This window comes from Triturus cristatus, chromosome 6, assembly GCF_964204655.1.
Source record: "Triturus cristatus chromosome 6, aTriCri1.1, whole genome shotgun sequence".
NCBI lineage: Eukaryota > Metazoa > Chordata > Amphibia > Caudata > Salamandridae > Triturus > Triturus cristatus.
The window spans coordinates 1,745,807,947-1,745,832,714 of record NC_140589.1 but is presented as its reverse complement, the minus strand read 5'-3'; the positions used below and the strand labels follow the sequence as shown (position 1 = coordinate 1,745,832,714).

Here is a 24,768-nt window from a genome sequence, read left to right as displayed (position 1 = left end):
CACCATGGTCCTGAACCAAAACTCTAAGAGCAAAGCATTGCATTTGTGACAACAGCACAATCATGAAGCCCCAGAATGGGCGCAATGCTAACACCTTTTTTGCTTGTACAAATGCATTTTTGGCCTCTTTAGATCACTGTACGTGTTCAGGGGTGTCCTTCCTGAGATAATTTTGCAGGAGTTTTGCCATAGTGGTGTAGTCGTGAATCAACTGTTGTCAAGATCCAGCTATACCCGAGAAAGTGTATCCCTGGGAAACAGTCATTGGACGCGGCAACTTACGAATGGCTTCAGAGCAGCTGGGTGAGGGATGCTGTTTATCTGCAGAAACCTCATGGCCAGGGTAATGTACTCGAGGGAGACAATTCTGAAATTTCTCTTTTGAAGAATTGTGCCTTTTTTTTAGACAATTCAGTGAGAAGGTGGGTTGAGTCCAACTTGCGGTGATCTAAAGTAACAGATGCCAAAAGTAAGTAATGAAGCTCAAGAGGTGTAGTGAGGGAAACGCAAAGGTTTTTAAGGTAGCCTGGCTAGCGCCGGTGTCAATGAGGAAGCAGGTGCATTTATCATTAAAAAGACAAACTACTAAAGTACCTTGTTCGTTTACTGGGATTCATGATACAGTCAGAACTGTTCAGGCTATCCTAAAATTCAGATTAAGAATTTTGAGTAGCCACGTGGCTTTGAAGCTCCGCCAGCCATCCTTAGTCCAGAAGTAATATCCCCCATAAAGCAGCGCTTCCACACTTCAGCTTGGCACTAGAGGACTGCTGTCAACGGGGGGAACACTCCGGTGTGACCAGGTCGGGCCCAGATGGCGATTGCAGAGGCCTCCCAGCGATCAGCGGCCTGCAGGCAGGAGTGAATACCGGCCGGCGCCGCTCCCTCTAGCAGTGCAGCACGCCTGAGACGCAGACACGGGCGTGGGCTGTCTCCCGACCCGAGAGGACGACAAGGGCAGTGGTGAGTCTGCCGGGCGTGGGTTGCATTCCGTGCTCTCCACCCGCCCCAAAACCTCTGGTTCGTGGCCCGCTTGGGCGCGCAAGGCCTGCACCAAAAACACCCTCCCCCCCAAAGGCCCTGCGGGGACAGGGCCCACGCTGGGCCTGGGAGGCGAGCACACGATCCTTAGTGGGCGCAGATTGGGGGGCGAAAGGGGCTTAGCTGCCGGTGGCTCCTCAGTGGAAATGAGCCCCCGACCTGCCCGCAACCTGGGAATCTAGAGCCTTGCCTACTATTTTGCCTCATTAACCTACAGAGCCACAGCAAACCGCCCTCTAGGCCTGAATCGCCACCACACTGCCTGCACCCAATCCTCAGTCTCTACAGGACATTGCCTCATACAGGGAGAAGCCCTGATTCGCCAATATGCTCCCTCCAGGGCCTAAGCATCACTCGAGCACCCAGCACCTGGTTCACTTCTTGGATTGCCCAGGGCAGCGGCTCACCGGCTTCACAAACATCTGGGGGTTTTGCACGTGCGCACCCGCCTCCATCCCTCGCAGAATTGCCAGTTCGTCTGTCAGGCCTTCTCCTTACCAGCGGCGCGGTCACAACACTACTGCCTCTCCCGAAGCCTGGTCCCACAGCGGCATGGGTCGTAAAGACACTAAACAAAGGACCCTCCCATTTGAAAAGGTCACAGAGCAGAATCGTGACGACAGCCCCACCATGGCAGAGAGCGGCCAGGGTGCAGATAGTGCAGATGACCCCATTGGAAGACATGGGGACTAAAATCCAAATGCACGACAGGCGCCTGGATGTTGCTGAGTCACGTATATCTGACATTGAAGATGGAACGGCTTAATCCCTCAAGAGGCTAGAGCGCATCCTTAAAGACGTTGCGATTAAAAATGAAGACCTTGAAGCGTGCAGTCTGCACAACAACATCCACATTTTAGGGGTGCCGGAGACCACTGCAACGGCCCGCCTGGACCTCTTTTTTGAGACCTTGTTTGGGGACATGTTTGGGAGGGAGTCCTTCACCCCAGGTTTCATGGTGGAGTGCGCACACCACACTCTGGGCCCCCGGCCCAACCCGGGCCTCCCCCAAGGCCTATCATCACCCGCATTATGAACTTCCGCAACCGGGATACTGCATTGCACCTCACCAGAGGAAAACGGGATACTGTATGGCAAGGCTCCAAAATAGCACTCTATCCTGATTTCACGATCATGGTGCAAGAAGCCCGCCGCAAATACAGTGGGGTCAAGGCCACCCTCAGGATCTTGGGACTGAAATATGGTATGCTTTACCCTGACAGGCTACGTGTCGACATCAACGGCCGGTCTCGCATTTTCAATTCCTGACAGAGGTGCAGGAATTCTGCCACACTTACAAACAGACCAACAACCAGGCGATTGCGGACGAGACCGGATCCTCTCCCCAGGGCAGCGGCTCCAACACGAGCATGGAACTGTTCCCTAGTGCGGGCACTGGCTGACTGTCCCATCCTACATGGCGACATGATGAGGACATCACTAGTTTGGGATATTAACTTTCATCACTTCACAAAGTTTCTAATGACTAACCGACTGGCATGGTGTTGCCAGTCACCCCTCATGGTGCACACCTTTGGTTTGTTTCTAGGGACACCGATGTACCGAGTTAGGGTTCTTTCGTTCCAGCTTAAAGTCTATGGGTATATCATGCTTCAATGTTCGATTTGGGTTATGCCTAATTTGGACTTAGTTATTGTCAGGCATCAAGGTCCTTTTAAATGTTTATCAATGGTTGCTTTTGTTGGCTATGCCTATTAAGACTCTTAGATGGCGCAGATAAGTAATGTTTATGGTCGCTGTGACTTATCCCTGATGTCCTGAATGTGCGAGGCCTGAATGACAACCGTAAGAAATGGCAGATGGTTCAATATTTGTTACGTCATAATGTCGTTGTTGCTTTATTACAGGAAACACACCTGCCCAAAACAGACACTGCACGATTTGCCACAAGCAGGGGCACTCATAGAGATTTCTCCAAATTCAGTAGCTATTCCCGGGGTAGAGCTATTATTATACATAAAAGGGTGCCCTTCGGTCCACATTCCATCATTGGGGATGACGAAGGTAGATTTACGATAGTCATGGGCCTGTTAATGAGCCACAGCGTCACCTTGGTATATGTCTATGCTCCGAACACTGACTACCCGAAATTCTTCTATTCCCTGCAGGCCCAGCTCGCTAAGTTAAGCTCTACCCTGTTGCTAATAGGAGGAGATCTCAACTTACTTCTCAACCCCGCTTTAGACAGCACCGCCAGCTCCCATGGCACTAAACCACGCACACGCAGAGCTGTATCGGAACTTCACGAACAATTCTCACTATGTGACATAGGGCGCTCACGCAACCCTTCCAGCACCGAATATACGCATTATTCCAGTCACCACAACACATGGACTAGGATAGATTAGTGGCTGCTCTCCCCTGGCGTAACTTGCTGGTACCACTCAATTGTTACACTTCCGAGAACATATTCAGATCACTCCCCGGTTAAACTTCTTCTTAAAGTGCCCAGACCCAATGGATACGAATGACGATAGCGCCTTCCCAGTCGGGCCCTTAGCAATGACCTCTTTATATCAGAGGTACACGAGGCTATTGAAGAATATTTTACCATCAATATGGGTTTGGTAGACTCTTGGGCAGTTCTATGGGAAGGTTTTAAGGCATACATTAGGGGTGTTTGCATTGCTAAACACGCCGAGGTCCTAAAGGCTCTCCTTTCCACACTCTTTCGCCTTGAGCGTGATTGAAAGGGCATAGACAGCGATACAACTAGCAGCCCTACCACAGAGTCGACAAATCGCCGTCTCGCCCTCATTGCCGAATACAAAGAGAATGCTGATAGGGAAATACTGTTTCTAAGCAAATATACTACCGCACGACGATATGCCGAAGGAGAACGACCAGGCCGAGACCTGGCACAGCTGCTCCGCCCCCTATACAACAAAGTCTACATCACCGACTGACCTCTTCCACTGGTCAGACGCTTACGTCCACCTCTCAGATAAATGATGAATTCCTCGATTATTACACCTCATTATACACCTCATGACTAGGTCAGGATCCCACAGCACAGGAAGATTACCTCTCAGAAATCGCTTTGGTATACTTAGAGAAAGATATGCAAGACTTCCTCGCTGAAACCAATCTCGATCGAGTACGTCACTAACGCCATAGAGACCCTTCCTGGATCCTCGGCCCCTGGCCTGGACAGCTTCGCTGGGGATTTTTACAAGACATTCAAAGACCTCCTAGCGCCTCAGCTGATCGAGGTATATGCCGAAGTACTTGAGTGTCAAATCCTACCCCCTACCTTTCGCGAGGCTGTCGTTATCCTCCTCCCCAAACCGGGCAGAGACCCATTCTTATGTGGGTCGTATCGCCCCCTGTCCTTATTGAATTTAGACTATAAAATTTTAGCCAAAATTCTCGCCATGCGCTTATCTCTATTGATGGAATTCATTATTTCTCTGGCCCAATCTGGCTTTGTCCCCCATCGTTCCCTGAATCGCGGTCCTTCACAGGATCAACCCTGAGGTCCCAGCAGCCGCCATGTTATTAGATACAGAGAAAGCATTCTATTCTCTGAGTGGTCCTTTTTTGTGGCGATCATGCGCTGAATGGGGATGCCGATGGGATTCATTGCCACCACAGAGTTATTGTACAGACATCCCACAACTCGACTCCGCCTAAACGGCACCCTCTCACAACCCTTTTCTTTATCCCGCGGCACTCGTCAAGGCTGCCCCCTGTCCCCACTATTGTTTATACTTGCAATGGACCCCCTAATCCGGCACTTCCAGGAGAAACGTCTACAGAGGGGCCTCCAATTCAACACTGACCCCTTGTTGGTCTCCCTCTATGCGGATGACACTATGCTTAATATTAGAGAGCCTGACGTTTACCTGGAACCCCTTATCAGGGAATAACTCGATTTGGACAGCACTCTGGCCTGGGCATCAACTGGCATAAGTCAGTTTTTTTTCCTTTAACCCCTAGCACACTCCCTAGCACACTGCGATGGGACTCTGAATGCCCCCTTGAGTGGTGCATGGACTCCATTAAATATCTGGGCATCCATATACACCTGGACACAGCTCACATTATCCGCCTAAACTATGGTGACGCAGGTGGAGCGATGGTTGCGTTTACCTCTTTCGATCGCTGGTAGAGCGACTCTCATGAAGATGGTCGTGCTCCCTAAATTCATATATCTCGTCAACAACATCTCCATCCCCCTCCCTAACATTTTCTTTGTTACATTGCGCCCGTATCTTATAAAACTGGTTTAGGGAGGTAAACAGCCCCGGGTGCGTTGGCAGATTCTGACCCTTCCGTATGGGAGAGGGGGGTTCGGGGTGCCTGATCTTCAGCTGTATTATTTAGTAGCCCAATGTAGTTACGCCTTCGCTTGGTTCCACCTCGGCGCTAGGATCCCATATCTCCGCCCTGAGGCAGATTTAGTACTGCCTGGCACGCTCTCAACGGTATTGCCCAGAGGCATACCCAGAGACCCCAACGACATACTAACGGTTTCAACCACCAGCTGGGCATGGGAGAAGCTGAAGTGGATCACCGGCACACCTAATCCTTACTCCTCGGCGCTCCATTTCCCATCTCCCGCTGCCTACCGATCAGATCACCAAACTTGGGGACTTATACCCCGGTGGACACGCCTTTTCTGTTGTGGACAAAGACTGCTTCCATGATGCCACCTTCATAGATCGGTTTGTTCTGGGCCAATCCGCTCGGCACTTCTGGCAGCTCTGCCTGGTTTTCCCATTGAACCAGACTCCTTTACCCCTTTATCCGCAGTCATTGAGAGCCCAGGAGGTATACATCTTATATCTAAACTGTACAAGGCCTGCTCCGAGATCATTCCAGTACAGGATGACAAAATTCGCAAGTACTGGGAGGCGGATTTAAGTCACCAAATCACAGATGACCAATGGGCCGGATGGTAACAAGGGAAGTCTCTCTTAATAGTCAGCACAAGCTGCTACATTTTAGGTTTCTACATAGAATGTACATCACCCCGGCCAGATCCCATAGACTTGATCCTTCCAGATCGCACAATTGTCGTGAGTGCAACACCCCTTACACGGACTTTGCCCACCTTTTGTGGACATGTCCCAAACTACTACCATTTTGGGAGGTGGTGCACAAAACACTGGGAGATATGATTAAGCTGACCCTCACCCCCACTCCTGAGATTGCATTATTGGGCTATGTAGCGAACTTACCCAAGAGTACACGTAGGTTCGCCGCTCTTAGTTTGCTGCTCACTAAAAGAGAAATTGCACTACACTGGGGCCGGAAAACAGTTCCCACACTACAGGGATGGGTTCACAGCCTAGCCTTCTGCAACATCAATAGTGAACTCTACTCCACCACGTTGCCTCGATCCGCCCGGCCCAAGGACATTTGGGGGCCTTTCAGGGCGTACACTCTGGCTAGCTGCTTGACTGCCAACTCTCAAGTTGAACAGGGCATTGTTCCGACCGGTGTGGGATAAATACTCTTTGCACCACACTCACCTATTTCGCAACCCCCTACAGGGGGTCACTTGTGAATTGCTCTCTTGAATGCATGCATGTGCCTGGATTAGATCAGTTGGCGGGAGGGATATGCGGCGGGCAGTTGGAGACAACCAATGTGTGGAGCATGCATGCCATCTGGACTACACCTGCATACCTTAATGCTATTTCTTGTTTATAGAAGTCTCGACAACATGGCAATATGGCCTTGCAGCTTTGTACTACTATGTCAATGTAAAAATGACAGTGAGCAACCGTGTTTGTATTGCAGAATTGTGATAAAACGGTAAATACAGTTATAAAAAAAAAGAATTGGGATGGTCAGGAATACTTTGCACATTTGATCCTTTATTTGGATAGTCTGGCTTCAAATTCCCCAACTGGCCACAAGCGAAACAAGATCCTCCAGTTCCTGGGGCCTCTCCTCTGCCCCTTCCAGCTCTACCGCCACCCTGACCTCTCTTTGCTTTCCCATTGGAGGGGCTCTCCTCCGTCTGCTTTTTTTCTTTGCACATGTTTTGTAATTTCATAGACATCACTTTCGAATCAACGTTCTCTTTCCTTCTTTCTTGAGAAGCCACGTAATAGTTTCCAGTGGTTACCAACTCTGGTAATTTTTTAGTTGGTCATCTAATACATGTCATCAGCTGTCTTCTCACATCTGGTAATAATCCCGGCACAGAAGCAGCACCTATAGCTTCTTGAGCCATCTCTGTCAGACTGGCTATACCTGAACCCCTTCCAAACATAGCTTGTCTGGATAATCTATGGGCACTTTGTCCGTATTCTCCTTCCAATCTGTGATCTTAGTCCAATTTGCTTTCCCCAGACCCTCATCCACAATCACTCTCTACAATGCATCCTTGGCAGCATGGAGTGCCCTGCCATTTGTGGAGTCCAGTCTTAGCCATGCTGATTTTTCCACCGACCGATCGCTCATCTCACTAAGCGCTTATTCACATGTGTCCAATTTGGTCAGTACACTTTGAACATACTTTGTAATTCTTACCGTAATTGGGTTGGGTTTTCCCTACCGTTGAGAAACTGCTTTGTAACAGAGGTTCTCCTGGGAACATAAACCATGATTCCTACCCGACCACAAGGTAGTCCCTATAAATGGAAAGATGGTGTCATGGACAGATGGAGAGGGATCCTCTTCATCGCTATATTGGGGAGGGGGAAATCATCTCCTAGCCAAATGATCTGCTGTCTGTCTCAAGCCTTCTCTGGTAATTGTGGTGCTGCATTCTCAGAGGTCCCTACGCCCTGCAGGGACAGATGGCACTTGTGCTCTGGATTGGTCCACTGTGGTGAAATCAGCACCTTGCCTTGTCAGTCGCACCCCTCCACCAGGCACTTTACTGTCAGCCAGTTGCATCGAAGTGCTCGCTATCACATTACTTCCTTGTGCTCCATCATCATCAGCCCTACAGTTGCTGCTCCATTTCCAGTTGCAAAGGCACCCCCTGTCCCCTCAGCCAGCATGGGGAACATATCCAGCAAATCCTCATCCCTGGGGTCTTCACTGTTATTCTCCTTCTCTTGTAGTTCAGTAAATAGATTCAAAGGAGGAGGAGCAGTTGGAACACAATCCCTAACTCAGTCTCTAAGGTGACTTATTTGGTGCTCCAGCTTCTCTTGGGTATTTTCCATCCCATGGGCTCTTGGGATTACTCACTTTCTCATCCGTATTACTGTGTTCCACCAACCCTATAAAATACTTGCACATGGCTTTGCCATACTGGTAGTACATATATGTGGGCAGGAGTGTCCTTCAGTGGGAGCTTGCTAAGTTTAGATGTCTCAGCCCCTAGCATGGTTTGTCCTGGTACAGACACACAAATGGGAAGCAGTGACAAGGGTCTGCTTTCCTTATGACCACAGCTCATCCCGTGAGGGAGAATGGAGAGGAAACAGGGTAGAGTTTCCCTTAGTTATTGTTTTAATTGATCTCGCACCCAAAGATCTCCTTGCATTTTGCTGACCTTCGGTCCAGATCCTGGTAGGGCTAGCGAAGAGCGTCAGGTGGGTAGATCAGAGGGTCTCCTTCTCCTACCCAGACAACAGATTTTTGCGCACTTTTAACTTTTGACATACTTAAAACAATACAAAGCTTGCAAACAAGCAAGCAACGTCCAATAAGCAGGGTTAGATGATATCTATATTTGGTTCAAAGTGCTTATAGGGGCCTAGCCGAGTCACCAGGTGAAAATTTGGGATAGCCTTCAAAGTCCAAAATGTGTTTGATGTAAAATAACTATTATGCCAGCAAAATAATGCAAGACAATTGCCATCTCAAAGGACCAGAGATTCTGCTCCAAGTCAGTTGGAGAATTTAATGCTAAAATCCATACATTAGTAGGTCATTTAGTATACAGTTTTTGCTCAATACGAGTGAAAGGTAGCTGAAACATGTGACTGAGAATACAATTAACTGATACTAGCTAATGAACAGGTGATAGGTTCTTCTCATGAGAAAGAATGTGAAAAGACCTTGAAAAACTGATACTGAGGCACAGACAGGTGCTGGCTCCACCACTTTCTAGAATTCTGCTTGGTATTGCCAATACTCAGAACAAAGCTATTATTACTACACAATGCAGAAAATGTGCAATTGTACAATAAAATAAAATGGCTGTGGTACATTAGAAAAGTGTGGAACTTAATAGAATTTCAGTGGCCTGCAGGCTGGCATAAAAACAACAGCAATTCAGTAATTAAATAAATGTAACAGTACATGTTAAGGCATACATGAGCATTTGCATTTTCGCACTAAATATAATGGCATTAAGGCACTTCTCAATCCTCATGCATATTCTGTGACTTTCTGGGTGTTGACAGCACCACACTAAAAAGGCAAAGTGCTTCTTTCTCTTCTCTAACCCTACTCTGTTTTCTCCTTCTATCTTTCGTGATGTGGTTGAGTTATCAATTTCTCCAGGGAGATTTGGAAAAACTCAGTGGGTCTAATACTTTTGTCGGAAGATTGCCACATACATGGTATTGTATAGGATGGGGGAGGAGACAAGAAGGTAATGGGGAAGGCAGCTAGAAGACTGATACCTCTCAGTGACAGTCACACCTCACCTATTATAAGACCCCCTATTGCCACCATCAATCCTGCAGTCACAAGCTCTATGTCCTCACACACCACAGTTCTCTCCACTTCAACCACAGCAGCCCCACCCACACACAAGCAGCCACATGCTGCCCTTTTGCCTCTTCTGCCATAGGCCCCCACACAGAGGATTTCCACCTCTGCGCCTCACACCTTTTACCCACATTTGGAGGGTTTACTTCAAGGCCACTGCATATTTTCTGATATAGGAATTATTATCAGGTGGACATTCCCCATCAAAAAATGTGGTTGGCAGCTGGTTCAGGCAAGTTACTCTTTGCCTTGGACATAGCTGAAAGAAGTCAAGAAACGTTGCTTACTTTGTCAACCTTACCCATTAAAGTGGACTTAGTAAAACCTTTAAACACTTCAACACAGTGAAACCTGTAATATAGTTGATTTGGATTATTTTAGTACATACATATAAGGAAACACCATATGTCGTAACAAATGAAATTTTGCTTAATTACATTTCTTTTGTTCCATTTTAGACCTTCTGCACCAGTAACTTTCAGCCAACCTACTTCGGAGCATGGATCCTCGGAGATGTGTTCATCAGAGAATATTATGCTGTTTTTGACAGAGCGAACAACCAGTTGGGTTTTGCCCCCATTACTGGAAATGTTTTAGTATCCCTTCCCAACACTTCACCACATTTACCAAAGAAGGCTCATTGGTTCCTGGCTCTTCTCTTACCCCTTTTTGCCTTGCTTACAAGCACCATCATATAGATACAAACTTTTTCCAGGGAAAAGATGTCTAAATTCATTTCTATATGGCTGTCTCAGCCATCTCCCACATGCTGAGATTTCCTAAAAAAACACCACACCTCAATCACCATCTTTGCATACTGTTAGAACCGGCGGTCTCTAGTTGGCAGAGGTATACACTTCTGACAAATAGGGACCAACCAACTCTAGTCAGGGAAAGGGGATTACACACTCAGATAACCCCTGCTACCCCCTTGGTAGCTTGGCAGAGCAGACAGGCTTATCTCAGAGGCAGTGTGTTAAGCATTTATGACCACATACAGTAATAAAGTGAATACACTACAGATGGACACGACACAGAAGTTATTATAAAAATAGTATCTTTATATAAGGTTTAGCACAAGACCAAATAACGACAAAAATATACCACAGTCTTAATAAATACTCTTTGGAAGGAAAAATAATAGTTCAAGTAAGGTTTCTTCTTGGCAAATAGTTCTTTAGCAAAGTATTCTTCTGAGCACAGTTCTTTGGCAACAATGTAACCCCCACAGGAGTCACACGACGTCGAGTCTACAAGATTCCCAAGGTTCGGCGTCGACCGCGAGGAGCGCTACGTCGAGCCTGGAGTCGCAACAGACCCCCCAAGTACAGTACCTTGAGAACCGAAGGAAACGATGATCCACGGCGTCGAGATGTCGGCGTCGAGGTCGTGCCTCGGAGTCGGGTCAATCCGCAGCGGCGTCGAGGGATGTCGGGCCGGAGCAGCGCTCACGGCGTCGAGAAGGGCGTCGAGTCGATGCGATCAGCAGCGGCGTCGGGACGGGGTCGCTTGGAGGCAGAGCCGATACTCACTCCTCACTGGCGTCGATACCGGCGTCGAGACGGGGTCACTTGGAGCCGGGGCCGATACCCACTGCTCACTGGCGTTGCTGCTGGCGTCGAGACTGCAGATTTTCCCTTGTGTACTGGAAACAACACTTTCCAGCAATTCAGCAAATGGTGAAGTCCTTTGGCCCTGTGACTTCAGCAGGAGACTGGCACTCTTCCAGTCCTTGGAGATTTCCTAGCAAGTGTTCAGAGAGTACACACCAAGTTCCTCTCTCCTTGTTCCTTGGCAAAAATAAAGAAGCAGCTTTCAGGTTCCTCCACAGCAAAACGGCACTCTGGCAGAAAGGGGAGGCAAGTCCTTAGATCAGCAGGCTTCTTGTCCTTGGTACAGGTTTCCTTGTCAGAAGTGATCTGAGTTCTTGGTTCAGGGGTCCTTCTCTTATACCCCTTTTTCCCTTTGTTCCCTTTGTCCAAGCAGGGAGATTCCCACCATCTCAGGTTTGTTGTGGGTGTTGCCAGGCAGAGGCACCTGGCCTATTCACTGAGCAGGGCAGAGTCCTCAGCCGCCCAGCAGGAGGCGGAGCCAGTATTGTCACTGGCAGGAGCAGGGCTATCAGTCGCCCAGCAGGAGGCGGAGCCAGTATTGTGTCAGGCAGGGCAGGCTACTCTTCCCTCACTCTACGTGTAAACGCCCCATTCACCCCACACTGACTCACTCAGACCTCTGGAGCCACCCAGCCCCTGACACACACACCAAACCAGCAGAGACCGGTAGATAGTTGGACAAGAAAATAGCCACTTTCTAAAAGTGCTATTTTCAAACATAGAATTTAAAAACCATCCATCCTAAAGGGTGTGTTATTAAATTCTGAGTTCAGGGATACTAAACTCGACTTGCTACCATGCTCCCTGAGTCAGATAGATTATAATGGAGTTAATAGTCAGTCTGCCCAGTCTGGCCTATTGGAGGCAGGTAGCCCTTCAATAGTGAAAAACGAAAATGGCTGTGATTCACTATTAGGTCATGCCACACACATCAGGGCATGACCTACCTTTTACCAACAATGCACCCTGCCCTAGGGCCTACCATAGAGGTGTCTGAAATGTGGCAAAGTGAAGGTTTAGAGACTGGTAAGTAGGTTTCCTTACCAAGTCGACATGGCAGTCAGGGACTGCACGCAGGCGCCGCGGTGGCAGGCCTGAGACCCATTTTGCACGCTGCTTCTGTGGGTGGCACAACCAGTGCTGCAAGCCCACCAGCAGCAGTTAACTTACACGCCCTTGGCACACGCAGTGCACTAGACTAGGGTCTGAACAGTAAGTCAACCAAGCCAATCATGGTAACACCAATCAATATAACAATTTAACATAGGGAGCACTTGCACTGTGGCACTGATCAGCAGTGGCACAGTGCCCAAAGCAATAATCCAGCAAAAACATCGTAAACAGAGGAGGCAAACAGAAAAAAATGGAGGAGAGACTCATGCCAATGATGCCAGGTCTAACACGTGTCCCCTCCAGCTGAAATGTGGGGAGAACTACCCTTCACCCAGGGAGTCCTCATCACTAAGGCGGAAAAATCTGGACAGACCATCAGCATTGGCGTGATCTGTACCAGGGCGGTGTTCCACCGTAAAGTCCATCCCCTGTAGGGAAATGGACCACCTCAACAGCTTTGGGTTCTCACCCCTCATCTGCATTAACCATCTGAGGGGCCTGTGGTCTGTCTGAACCCGGAAGTGAGACCCAAACAAGTAGGGTCTTAGCTTCTTCAGCGCCCAGACCACAGCAAATGCCTCACGCTCTATCGCACTCCACCTTTGTTCCCTGGGAAGTAACCTCCGGCTGATGAAGGCTACAGGTAAGTCTCGGCCCTCCTCATTCATCTGTGCTAGAACAGCCCCCACACCATGCTCTGAAGCGTCTGTCTGGACAATGAATTCTTTTGAAAAGTCGGGTGCCTGGAGGACCGGTGCTGTACACATTGCAGTTTTCAGGGTGTCAAAAGCTTTCTGACAGGCGTCAGTCCAGATCACAAGTCTCGGCTGCTTCCGGGAAGTCAGCGAGGTCAAGGGGTGCACAATGTTGCCATACCCCTTGACAAACCTCCTGTAGTAACCCGTGAGACCCAAGAAGGCTCTCACCTGAGTCTGGGTTTTGGGCGGTTCCCAAGCCAGGATGGTATCTATCTTGGGTTGCAGGGGGGCCACCTTGCCGCTCCCTACTTGGTGCCCCAAGTACACCACTGAACCCTGCCCAATCTGGCACTTACTGGCCTTGATTGTGAGGCCTGCTCTGCGCAGGGCCAACAACACTTCCTGGAGGTGGCGCAAGTGTTCCTCCCAGCTGGCGCTGAACACTGCTATATCGTCCAGGTAGGCGGCGCTGAAATCTTCCAGTCCGGCCAATACCTGGTTAACCAACCTCTGGAATGTGGCAGGGGCATTTTTCATCCCAAAGGGCATCACACGGAACTGGTAGTGCCCCTCTGGTGTGGAGAATGCAGACCTCTCTTTTGCCCCATCAGTCAAGGCGATCTGCCAGTACCCAGACGTTAGATCAAACGTACTAAGGTACCGGGCAGCCCCCAACCGATCGATGAGCTCATCAGCTCTGGGGATGGGGTGCGCGTCAGTCTTGGTGACCGAATTGAGTCCTCGGTAATCCACACAGAACCGAAGTTCTGGTGAAGCACCAGGCGCTGCAGCCTTTGGGACCAAGACCACTGGGCTGGCCCAAGGACTGCTAGAGGACTCAACCACCCCTAAGGCAAACATCTTGGAGACCTCCTCCTTGATGTATGCTCTGACCTTGTCAGTCACCCTGTAGGCCTTGTGCCTCACAGGAGGGCTGTCCCCAGTGTCCACATCATGGACACACCACTGAGTGACACCAGGGATCAAGGAGAACAGATCAGGGAATTGTACCAACAGATGGCGACAATCTTGCTGCTGTTCAGGGGTCAGTGTGTCAGAGAGGACAACACCATCCACTGACCCATCTTTTTCTTTTGCACACAGGAGGTCAGGAAGAGGCTCACTCTCCTCCTCCATCCCAGCATCTGTGGCAAGGAGCATGCCCACTTCGGACCTTTCTAAGTGGGGCTTTAACCGGTTGACATGCAGGACCCTTAGGGGGTTCCTGGGAGATTTCAAGTCCACCAGGTAGGTGACATCGCTCTTCCTCTCCACAACCTCAAATGGTCCAGTCCACCTGTCCTTGAGCGCACAAGGTTCCACAGGGGCCATGACCCAAACTTTCTGTCCAGGTTGAAGCTCAACCAGAGTGGCATTCTGATCGTACCACCGCTTCATCTCTTCCTGGCTGGCCTCCAGATTTGCCTGAGCAAGATCTCTGAAGCGCCGAGTCTGGTTCCTAAAGGCCAGCATGTAACTATATACATCCTGGGGAGGTTTCCTGGGAGATTGCTCCCAGCCTTCTTTGACCAGACTCAAAGGTCCTCTTACCGGGTGACCATACAAAAGCTCAAATGGGCTGAACCCTAGAGACTTCTGTGGCACCTCACGGTAAGCAAACAGCAGGCATGGCAAGAGGACGTCCCATTTACGCCTCATTGGTTCTTCAAGACCCATGATCATGCCTTTGAGGGTCCGGTTGAATCTCTCAACCAGCCCATTACCTTGAGGGTGGTAAGGAGTGGTAAACTTGTAGGTTACCCCACACTCCTTCCACAGAGACTTCATATAATTCGAAATGAAGTTGGTGCCCCGGTCTGACACCACCTCTCTGGGGAACCCCATGCGGGAGAAAACACCCATCAGTGCCCGTCCCACCACGGGGGCCGTCACTGTGCGGAGAGGGATGGCTTCCGGGTACCGGGTGGCATGGTCCACCAAGACCAGGATAAACCTGTTGCCCATGGCTGTCTTGGGGTCCAGTGGCCCCACAATGTCAATTCCCACTCGCTCAAAGGGGGTACTGACGACGGGAAAAGGTTGGAGGGGAGCCTTCTGCTTCCGCCCACTTTTCCCACTTGCCTGGCAAGTTTGACAGGTCCTACAATGGATATCTGAATCCCTTCTCATCTGGGGCCAATAAAAATGGGTGACAAGCCTGTCATAGGTCTTGTCCTGCCCCAGATGTCCAGCTAACGGAACGTCATGAGCCAACCCCAGTAGGAAGGCTCTGAAGCGCTGGGGTACCACCAGCACACGGGCTGACCCAGGCTCAGCAGCCTTAGGCTCGCTATACAGGAGGTCGTTCTCCCAGTAGACCCAATGTGATCCTGACTGATCACCTGTCGTTTGGGCTGAGGCCTGCTGCCTCATACCCACAAGAGAAGGGCACACTTTCTGTTCAGCACAAAATTCCTCCCTGGAGGGACCACCATCCTGCTGCCAATGGGTCAGCTCGGGCAGGTCTCCCAGTTCGGCCACTTGTTCTCCTGTCGGTTCCAGGGCATCCCCCTCAGGGTCTGCTCCCTCCTGGACCGCGGGAACGATGGGGGACGGTTTCCCGCGCCCCCTGCCTCTTCTCTTCACGGTTGGGACCTGGGCCATACTTTCAGGCTTCAGGGCCCCATCAACACCCTTACTAACTGACATGGACCGGGTGGTCGCACACACCCACTCAGGCAGACCCAACATTTCCAGATGCGCTTTTCTCTCCACCTTAGCCCAAGGAGAGTCCTCCAAATCATTGCCCAGGAGACAATCAACAGGCATGGCGGGCCTCACAGCAACCTGAAGAGTACCTGAGACCCCCCCCCACTCAAAGGGAACTTGAGCTACCTCACACTGACTCTGTGAGTTGTCGGCAGCTACAACGGGGTAGAATGCATGCGGGACCACCTGCTCTCTGGACACCAAGTGACACTTGACAGCTGTCACACTCGCTCCGGTGTCTCTGAGAGCTTCCACCCTATGGCCATTAATGGTCACCCACTGCCTATATTTCTTAGTGTTACTAGGCAGAGGGGTTGGAGGGACCATTTCCACGTCTCCTAAAGAGACCAGGGACATTTCTGCGGGACCCCACCCACCGGGGGCACCCATCTCCTCCCCTCCCAGGGCTACACTCGCTACCTGACGAGGGGGTGCACGCGGCGGTGCATTCGAATCCTTCATGGGACACTGGGGATCATAATAACGGTGTCCCACCTGCTTACAGGCATAGCAGGTCATGGGGCCCCTGTGAACAGGTTTACCTGTCGGGGCCTCTGGCTTCTTTACAGGGGGAGGCTGGGAACCCTTCCCTTGGTTCCCTTGGGGACTACTTTGGGGCCCTTTCTGAAACTCCCTCTGTTTACCCCTGTCCCCCCCACTCTTCTGCTGGGGACCCTGCCCACCTTTGGCTGAGTCTCCCACTGGACCCTTGTGGACCCTGGTACTGACCCAGCGGTCCGCCTCCTCAGCAAGTTTTCTAGGGTTAGATAGCTTGCTATCAACAAGGTGCTGGCGTAGCTCTGGAAAACAGTTATTAGACAAGTGCTCCCAAGCAAACAAATCATAAAGAGCATCATAACTATCAACCTTGCTACCCTTTATCCAACCATCCATGGTTCTGCAGAAAAAAGACACATATTCAACCCACGTAGTACCAGGCAACTTCTTACATTCTCTAAAGGTTTGTCTGTACTTTTCTGGAGTTAAGCCATATCTCAGCATTAAGGCATCTTTCATATGAGTATAAGACATCCTATCCTCAGCAGGAAGGCTCAACAAGGTATCTCTCCCCTCGTTTGTAAAGCGGCTCCACAACCCCGTTCCCCAATCCTTCTCAGGGACCCGGTGGGCCAATAACGCTAACTCATATGCTTTAAACCATTGGCTAATATCTTCATTCTTACTGTAATCCTTGATCACATCTTTAGGAAAATAAAACCTACTTTCTGCAGGCACAGATGGAGTGCTGCCACCAGAGGGATTCAACTCTAAACTCTTAGTTTTAAGCTCCATCTCCCTCACCATCTTCTCACGTTCAAACGCTAATTTCTCTCTCTCAAAATCTAATCTTTTGCTCTCCATTTCAGCTTCTCTCTTGCTTCTTGCATTCTCTAATTCCAACTGCCCTCCTAATTTAAGTTTTGCCATTTCTAACTTGTACCCCCTCTCCTTCTCCCTGTCTTCTAATTCTTCGGGGGAAAGGCTCCTAGAGGACGCACTACTGCCTGGAGATGACACTGGCCCACCTGTGGGCTCTTCCTCTTCCTCTTCTTCTTCCTCTTCCGGTACCACCACCGGATCAGAGGGATTTCTGGCCTCTAACCAGGCCTTCAGCGCTTTGAGGAAGCCCTCTTTCTTTGAGATACCTGTGGTAGGAACTTTAAACTGCTTGCAAAATCCTTTTAGATCTTTTAGCGTGTAGGAATCCATCTTCTCCTTATCAAATTCCTCCCCAACAATCTCCACAGGTGTAGTAGCTCCGGCATTCTCCATGGTCAAAACTGGCAGGGTTTAGAGAATAAGCTCCAGGAAAGCGGAGAACAAAAATAGAATATCCTACCAAACAGACTGTGGCTGCGTTATGGTCTGCTTTCACTATGTAGCGTACACTAATCACTGCACATGAGTCATAAATGCAAAGTTCAAATCCTCACCGCTGACCACCAATGTTAGAACCGGCGGTCTCTAGTTGGCAGAGGTATACACTTCTGACAAATAGGGACCAACCAACTCTAGTCAGGGAAAGGGGATTACACACTCAGATAACCCCTGCTACCCCCTTGGTAGCTTGGCAGAGCAGACAGGTTTATCTCAGAGGCAGTGTGTTAAGCATTTATGACCACATACAGTAATAAAGTGAATACACTACAGATGGACACGACACAGAAGTTATTATAAAAATAGTATCTTTATATAAGGTTTAGCACAAGACCAAATAACGACAAAAATATACCACAGTCTTAATAAATACTCTTTGGAAGGAAAAATAATAGTTCAAGTAAGGTTTCTTCTTGGCAAATAGTTCTTTAGCAAAGTATTCTTCTGAGCACAGTTCTTTGGCAACAATGTAACCCCCACAGGAGTCACACGACGTCGAGTCTACAAGATTCCCAAGGTTCGGCGTCGACCGCGAGGAGCGCTACGTCGAGCCTGGAGTCGCAACAGACCCCCCAAGTACAGTACCTTGAGAACCGAAGGAAACGATGATCCACGGCGTCGAGATGTCGGCGTCGAGGTCGTGCCTCGGAGTCGGGTCAATCCGCAGCGGCGTCGAGGGATGTCGGGCCGGAGCAGCGCTCACGGCGTCGAGAAGGGCGTCGAGTCGATGCGATCAGCAGCGGCGTCGGGACGGGGTCGCTTGGAGGCAGAGCCGATACTCACTCCTCACTGGCGTCGATACCGGCGTCGAGACGGGGTCACTTGGAGCCGGGGCCGATACCCACTGCTCACTGGCGTTGCTGCTGGCGTCGAGACTGCAGATTTTCCCTTGTGTACTGGAAACAACACTTTCCAGCAATTCAGCAAATGGTGAAGTCCTTTGGCCCTGTGACTTCAGCAGGAGACTGGCACTCTTCCAGTCCTTGGAGATTTCCTAGCAAGTGTTCAGAGAGTACACACCAAGTTCCTCTCTCCTTGTTCCTTGGCAAAAATAAAGAAGCAGCTTTCAGGTTCCTCCACAGCAAAACGGCACTCTGGCAGAAAGGGGAGGCAAGTCCTTAGATCAGCAGGCTTCTTGTCCTTGGTACAGGTTTCCTTGTCAGAAGTGATCTGAGTTCTTGGTTCAGGGGTCCTTCTCTTATACCCCTTTTTCCCTTTGTTCCCTTTGTCCAAGCAGGGAGATTCCCACCATCTCAGGTTTGTTGTGGGTGTTGCCAGGCAGAGGCACCTGGCCTATTCACTGAGCAGGGCAGAGTCCTCAGCCGCCCAGCAGGAGGCGGAGCCAGTATTGTCACTGGCAGGAGCAGGGCTATCAGTCGCCCAGCAGGAGGCGGAGCCAGTATTGTGTCAGGCAGGGCAGGCTACTCTTCCCTCACTCTACGTGTAAACGCCCCATTCACCCCACACTGACTCACTCAGACCTCTGGAGCCACCCAGCCCCTGACACACACACCAAACCAGCAGAGACCGGTAGATAGTTGGACAAGAAAATAGCCACTTTCTAAAAGTGCTATTTTCAAACATAGAATTTAAAAACCATCCATCCTAAAGGGTGTGTTATTAAATTCTGAGTTCAGGGATACTAAACTCGACTTGCTACCATGCTCCCTGAGTCAGATAGATTATAATGGAGTTAATAGTCAGTCTGCCCAGTCTGGCCTATTGGAGGCAGGTAGCCCTTCAATAGTGAAAAACGAAAATGGCTGTGATTCACTATTAGGTCATGCCACACACATCAGGGCATGACCTACCTTTTACCAACAATGCACCCTGCCCTAGGGCCTACCATAGAGGTGTCTGAAATGTGGCAAAGTGAAGGTTTAGAGACTGGTAAGTAGGTTTCCTTACCAAGTCGACATGGCAGTCAGGGACTGCACGCAGGCGCCGCGGTGGCAGGCCTGAGACCCATTTTGCACGCTGCTTCTGTGGGTGGCACAACCAGTGCTGCAAGCCCACCAGCAGCAGTTAACTTACACGCCCTTGGCACACGCAGTGCACTAGACTAGGGTCTGAACAGTAAGTCAACCAAGCCAATCATGGTAACACCAATCAATATAACAATTTAACATAGGGAGCACTTGCACTGTGGCACTGATCAGCAGTGGCACAGTGCCCAAAGCAATAATCCAGCAAAAACATCGTAAACAGAGGAGGCAAACAGAAAAAAATGGAGGAGAGACTCATGCCAATGATGCCAGGTCTAACACATACCTTCTCAAATCACAATTCTTGGAATTGTACCAGCTATGTCCACATCACTGTCGACCAAATCCAACCAAATGAGTCTCATAAAATGGCAACACCCTTCCTTTGTGATCTGTGTGCTTCTCTCTCATATGCACAATCACACACACCTCTGTAGCATTACAAATATATTTACAAATGATCAAATATGTTGATGATAGACTTCATGTTTCTGTTCTGATATCCTGTCAGCACACATTTATCTTAGATATGGCGTATAGCACAGCGGTAGGCTAGACCTATTGTTAGATAGGGCTTTGACTTCCAGAGAGTATGTTTCTCTTACCTTATGCTGTTGACTATTTAGGGTATCATTCCACCCACTAAAGAGTTGTTGCATGGTAATCCATAACAGCAAAAGCACAAAAGCATGACACATTATTTTTTGTTATCTCATAGATGTAAACATGTAACAGTGTGTTGTTCTGTTTTTCACTTTACCAGATATTTAAAAGAATATATTTTATATAGGCCTCAAAATACAAGGTAGACCTACTGGCTTTGACACTGCTTATTTACAGGGAAGTTGGCGAAAAATGCATAGACGCCGTTTGATATATGGAAACCTGAAATAAGATTAAACAGTTCCTGTGGCTATGCTATCTACTTGTCTCATACCATGGAGATATGTACAAAAGAATAAAAAAGGAACTATCAAGTGTCCCTTTTATGGATCTATCAATGTATTATTAACTCATATCATTCTAATTTCTCTGGGTGAATGCTGCAAAATCGTATTGCTCCCTACTGTGACACTGCAGATTTGGTGAATGTAAGATGTGATCATATATGTAATGAAATGTGAAAATATTGCCCTTTGTTATAAATTAGGACAATTTTAATGTGCTGGAGGATAAAATCAAATAGGAGCTAATTGATGAATGTGGGAGGTATGGGAGCTAAATGAAAATCTAGTGAAGACTTATAAATTATTAGTTTTCTATAGTGTTCATTTCTCTTTTTAGGATTTTTATTTTCAATACTTAAATCAAAGAAATAGTCCGACAAAACCCCACAGAGAGCTAAAACTATTGGAAAGCGAGACCTAAAAATGATGGTAAAATGAATTAGCAATCGAGAGAGATTTCCTTCAATCAGTCTTAGCAGCGAGAATCTTACACTTTTTGAGACTGGATTAGTCATTGTGTAAGGAAAGATATTCCCTTAATATAAAATGTAATACTAAAAAGTCATTACACACACAGCTAGAATATTGCATTAAATAGTTAAAAGCATACACAGTCTCCTCTAGTCTCATTGTGTTTTTTAATGGTCTCAGGTGGGTTTCAGTGTTTCTTTCTGATACAACACAGCCAACACACGTTTTGCTGCCACATTAGCAGGGTCTTTTTCAAGGGTAAAAAACAAATAGCAAATATTGTTGACGTCTGAGGGAGCTAGTATCTAATACATGGGTCCTATTTGTATGTTTGTGATCCTTATCTAGTGTAGCTTAGAGGTCACGGGATGTTTGAGGAATGTTATTGCACTTTGATAGGTTCTAGCCAAACCCCTTGGTGAATGTTTACTAACATTTTGTCGCAGGTTTGTGTCACAACAGTGACGTAAACCAGCTCAAAATGTTTATTTGCAATTTACTTTCCAGCACAAAATGTGCTATTGGAAAGTTGCCTGAAAGTAACTCAAAGCAGCTATTTGCACTGGTCTCCATTACTTTCGTCAAAAGGGTGTCCCATGGGTGGAACATGGGCATTCCCATGCAACCCAACAGGAGACATCCTTTTAGACCAAAAAATAACATCTCTTTGAGGCAGATGTAAAAGGGAAAACATTTTTTATTTCTCCTAACTTTTTCAACTTTGCAAGTGTGCTGCACTGAACAACAAACATACAAAGTGGAAAAATGTGTACAGTTGGTCTAGTGATAGTATTTTGTACTGGAAGGAGATCCTTCTTGTGCATATGCTAGAGATGATGCAGACACCTTTGCTTTACGGAGCACAGGTATGTGTGTGTGAACCTAGGCTGCCTAATTGTGCGTCCATGCTCGGAAGAGCGCAGTACAACGTGTGCTGCTCTCTCCCTTTGGTTTCTGCACTGCGCTGCATTGCCTGACAACTTAGCAAATCTGGGACCCTTGTGTCTTTGAGACTGTTGTCCAGCCTGTTTATTGGTCACAAAACAATACTTTTGGAAAATTATAGCTAATTAACAGAATCTTAACTGTGAATGCTCTTGAAAGCCCTGTAAAACATAAAGTGCAAAAAGCAAACATACAAGAATAATGAAAGCGTTAAAATAACTAAAAGCTCTGACCATTTCCTGGAAACACATCTTCATTCTAGATAAAGTAGCAGTTCCCTTCAATTAGAACAAATCATATTAATTCATCTCTTATTGTTTTAAATCGCTTCTTAAAACTTAGGTTTTTAAAACTCTATGACTTCATACAATACCGTTATACCTCTGTTACGTAGGCAGTGCCTAATCTGCAAAGAAAGATTTGCAAAGAGAATAAGTGCAGACAACCAATATTTTTCTTAGAAGACCCTCCCTCGTGTCCCAGGGCGAGCTGCCCACTCCCCCCCTTCCACTCCTCCCAAGGTGTCATCTATTTCCACCACTGACACTGCCGCTACCTACATAGACAATGAGCTGGTTTGCAGTTGAAGAAGCAAGTGAGCCTGTCTTTAAGGGGTGCCGATCAGCCCAATGTTGATTTAAATTTTCTTTTTAGCCATGTGTCTTGAAAAGACTATTGAAAGGGACACTGAAAAAATATTCCCATACTGTCATGGTCCGGTTCAAGGGAGGGCAATGTCTGGACTATGCGAATATCTGCTTTGTGTCAATAATTAAGAAGATCTTGCCTTCTGTACCAGTCAGATTTGTGGAATAATTGGGTAGCTGCTGCCACTGAAGCCCTAAAATTGTACAAATTATTAATTTTGAAAAATGTTTGCATCCCATGCTGCTACAAGTGATTGAATAAAGATAACTTAATAAACATGCATTGTTGCGAAGCATAAAGTGGTACTCTTTTTACGTGTGATTTTAGAGATGCACAGAGCATTCATCTTAGATGAGGAGCAATCTGCAATGAAGACGTCTTTTGATGCTGTGATACCTCAAATTAGAAAGTCAAAATCCTGTTACTTTTTATTTCTGCTTTAGAATATCTCACATGGGTGGTAACTACAGTTATGCAGCGTGAATCTTTTCTGGATTCACATGCTGTGCATTATTCCGCCATCTAGTGGTTGGGTCCGGAATTGTAGTATTTCTTTCCTTTTTAGGTCTCGCCTACGCAGTGCGCATGCACTGCATAGGCAAAAAGACATTTTGCAATCGCTTTGGCTTTTCTGCCAAAAACATGCACGCGTTCCATTGCCTTCAATGCAATGTGTGGCAATTCACTTGCGGGAGCGCGCGGCGCCATATGGTAGCAATTATCGCTCCTGGCGCTGCTCGCTCTCGCAAGTGAAACGCTTTCACTCGCCCCCTCCTCTCGCCCCTCCCCCTGCTGCCTCCTTTTAGCGCGAGGAACGTACTTGTTTAACAACGTTATTGATCACTGTTGCGTTTCGACATTTGTTCCTTTGTTTTGAAATTCCTTGCATCAGGCTGGCGTTGTGGTAAATGAAAAGTCTTCCAGCCTGAACAGTGTGTGCAATCGATATCATCGTAGTGCTCAAACAAACACGTTGCCAGTTCTAAAGTGGAAAACAATGCACTCGATCTTCTGTTCCTCTTTGTTTGAGGTGCACTCACCCTCCACTTCACTGCTGCACGCAGTGCCCTGCTCCGTGTTCAGTTGAAAATCCGGCAAGCTGGGACAGGCTCCGTTGACAAGTGCCTGCTGATCACGCTCGCGAGTCAGTGTTACTCACAAGACTGTGGCTAGCACCTTTATATTTGACCATTTTCTCTCCTCGTTCGACTTCCGCTGCATGCTGCTACTCTGCGCCCCCTTCTCCCTCCCACAGCTCCTCTTCTCCCACTCGGCGCACAGCCTAATTGTGGTAAATTTGAACACGCCTCAGGCTGTAAGCGCACTATTACACACACTGTTTGTGCTTCGCCTACTATAAAACCTTTCTTTTAATATTTCTGTTACTTTTCACAAGAACGTCTTTCAGCACCTTAACATACTTATATGCTTCTATAAATTTTATGGATTTAAGTGTCCAGCTACGGACTTCTCTGAATATTTGTTGTGATATTCTAGTCCCGGGATGTAATTGCACTATAATACGCGTTCGCCATACAACAGTGTTTAATTGAGATACAGTGCGTGCCGGCTCTTTAATGTTGTCACCAAATGTCACTTACGTTTTTCAAGGGACTTTGTCCTCCGATACCGCATTTACAGAATTCTAATTTCTGTCTAGTGTTACCGGCGCAACAACAATACACTTCACCAGCTACAAATTACCGACGATAATGAAATTAATATTTTTTTACATACTTTTATTCTTCGAAAATATAGTGCATTTTATTTTGCAGCTACAAACTTCTCAGAGTGTCTGTGTTGAATTTTCATTAGTCCCGGGATGTAATTGCACCGGGATACACTTAGGGGGATTAAATCAACTTTCACACCCGTTTACGCTTTATTACTCACAATAGATGTAATTTTGTGTCTGCAGTTAATTTGCATCACCAACCACTTTCCCCAACAGTAATGTATTTATCTTATTTTTTTACAATACTGCGGTGACTTCTCACCCACCCCTGGGGCGAACTGCACCATCATAACGCACAGTATCTATTGGTTATATTAGAAGTGCTTCAGTTTGTAA

General features: G+C 47.9%; 1 protein-coding gene across 1 annotated transcript in view; it reads left to right on the top strand.

Moving 5' to 3' along the window:
• LOC146821914 (pepsin A-like) overlaps window positions 1–10,388 on the top strand; it is a 310,154-nt gene extending 299,766 nt beyond the window's left edge. The window contains exon 9 of the mRNA XM_085609935.1: window positions 10,149–10,388. Within this exon, the coding sequence (XP_085466061.1) occupies window positions 10,149–10,388 (240 nt within the window). The remainder of the gene's footprint in view (window positions 1–10,148) is intronic.
• Window positions 10,389–24,768: the final 14,380 nt, after the last annotated feature.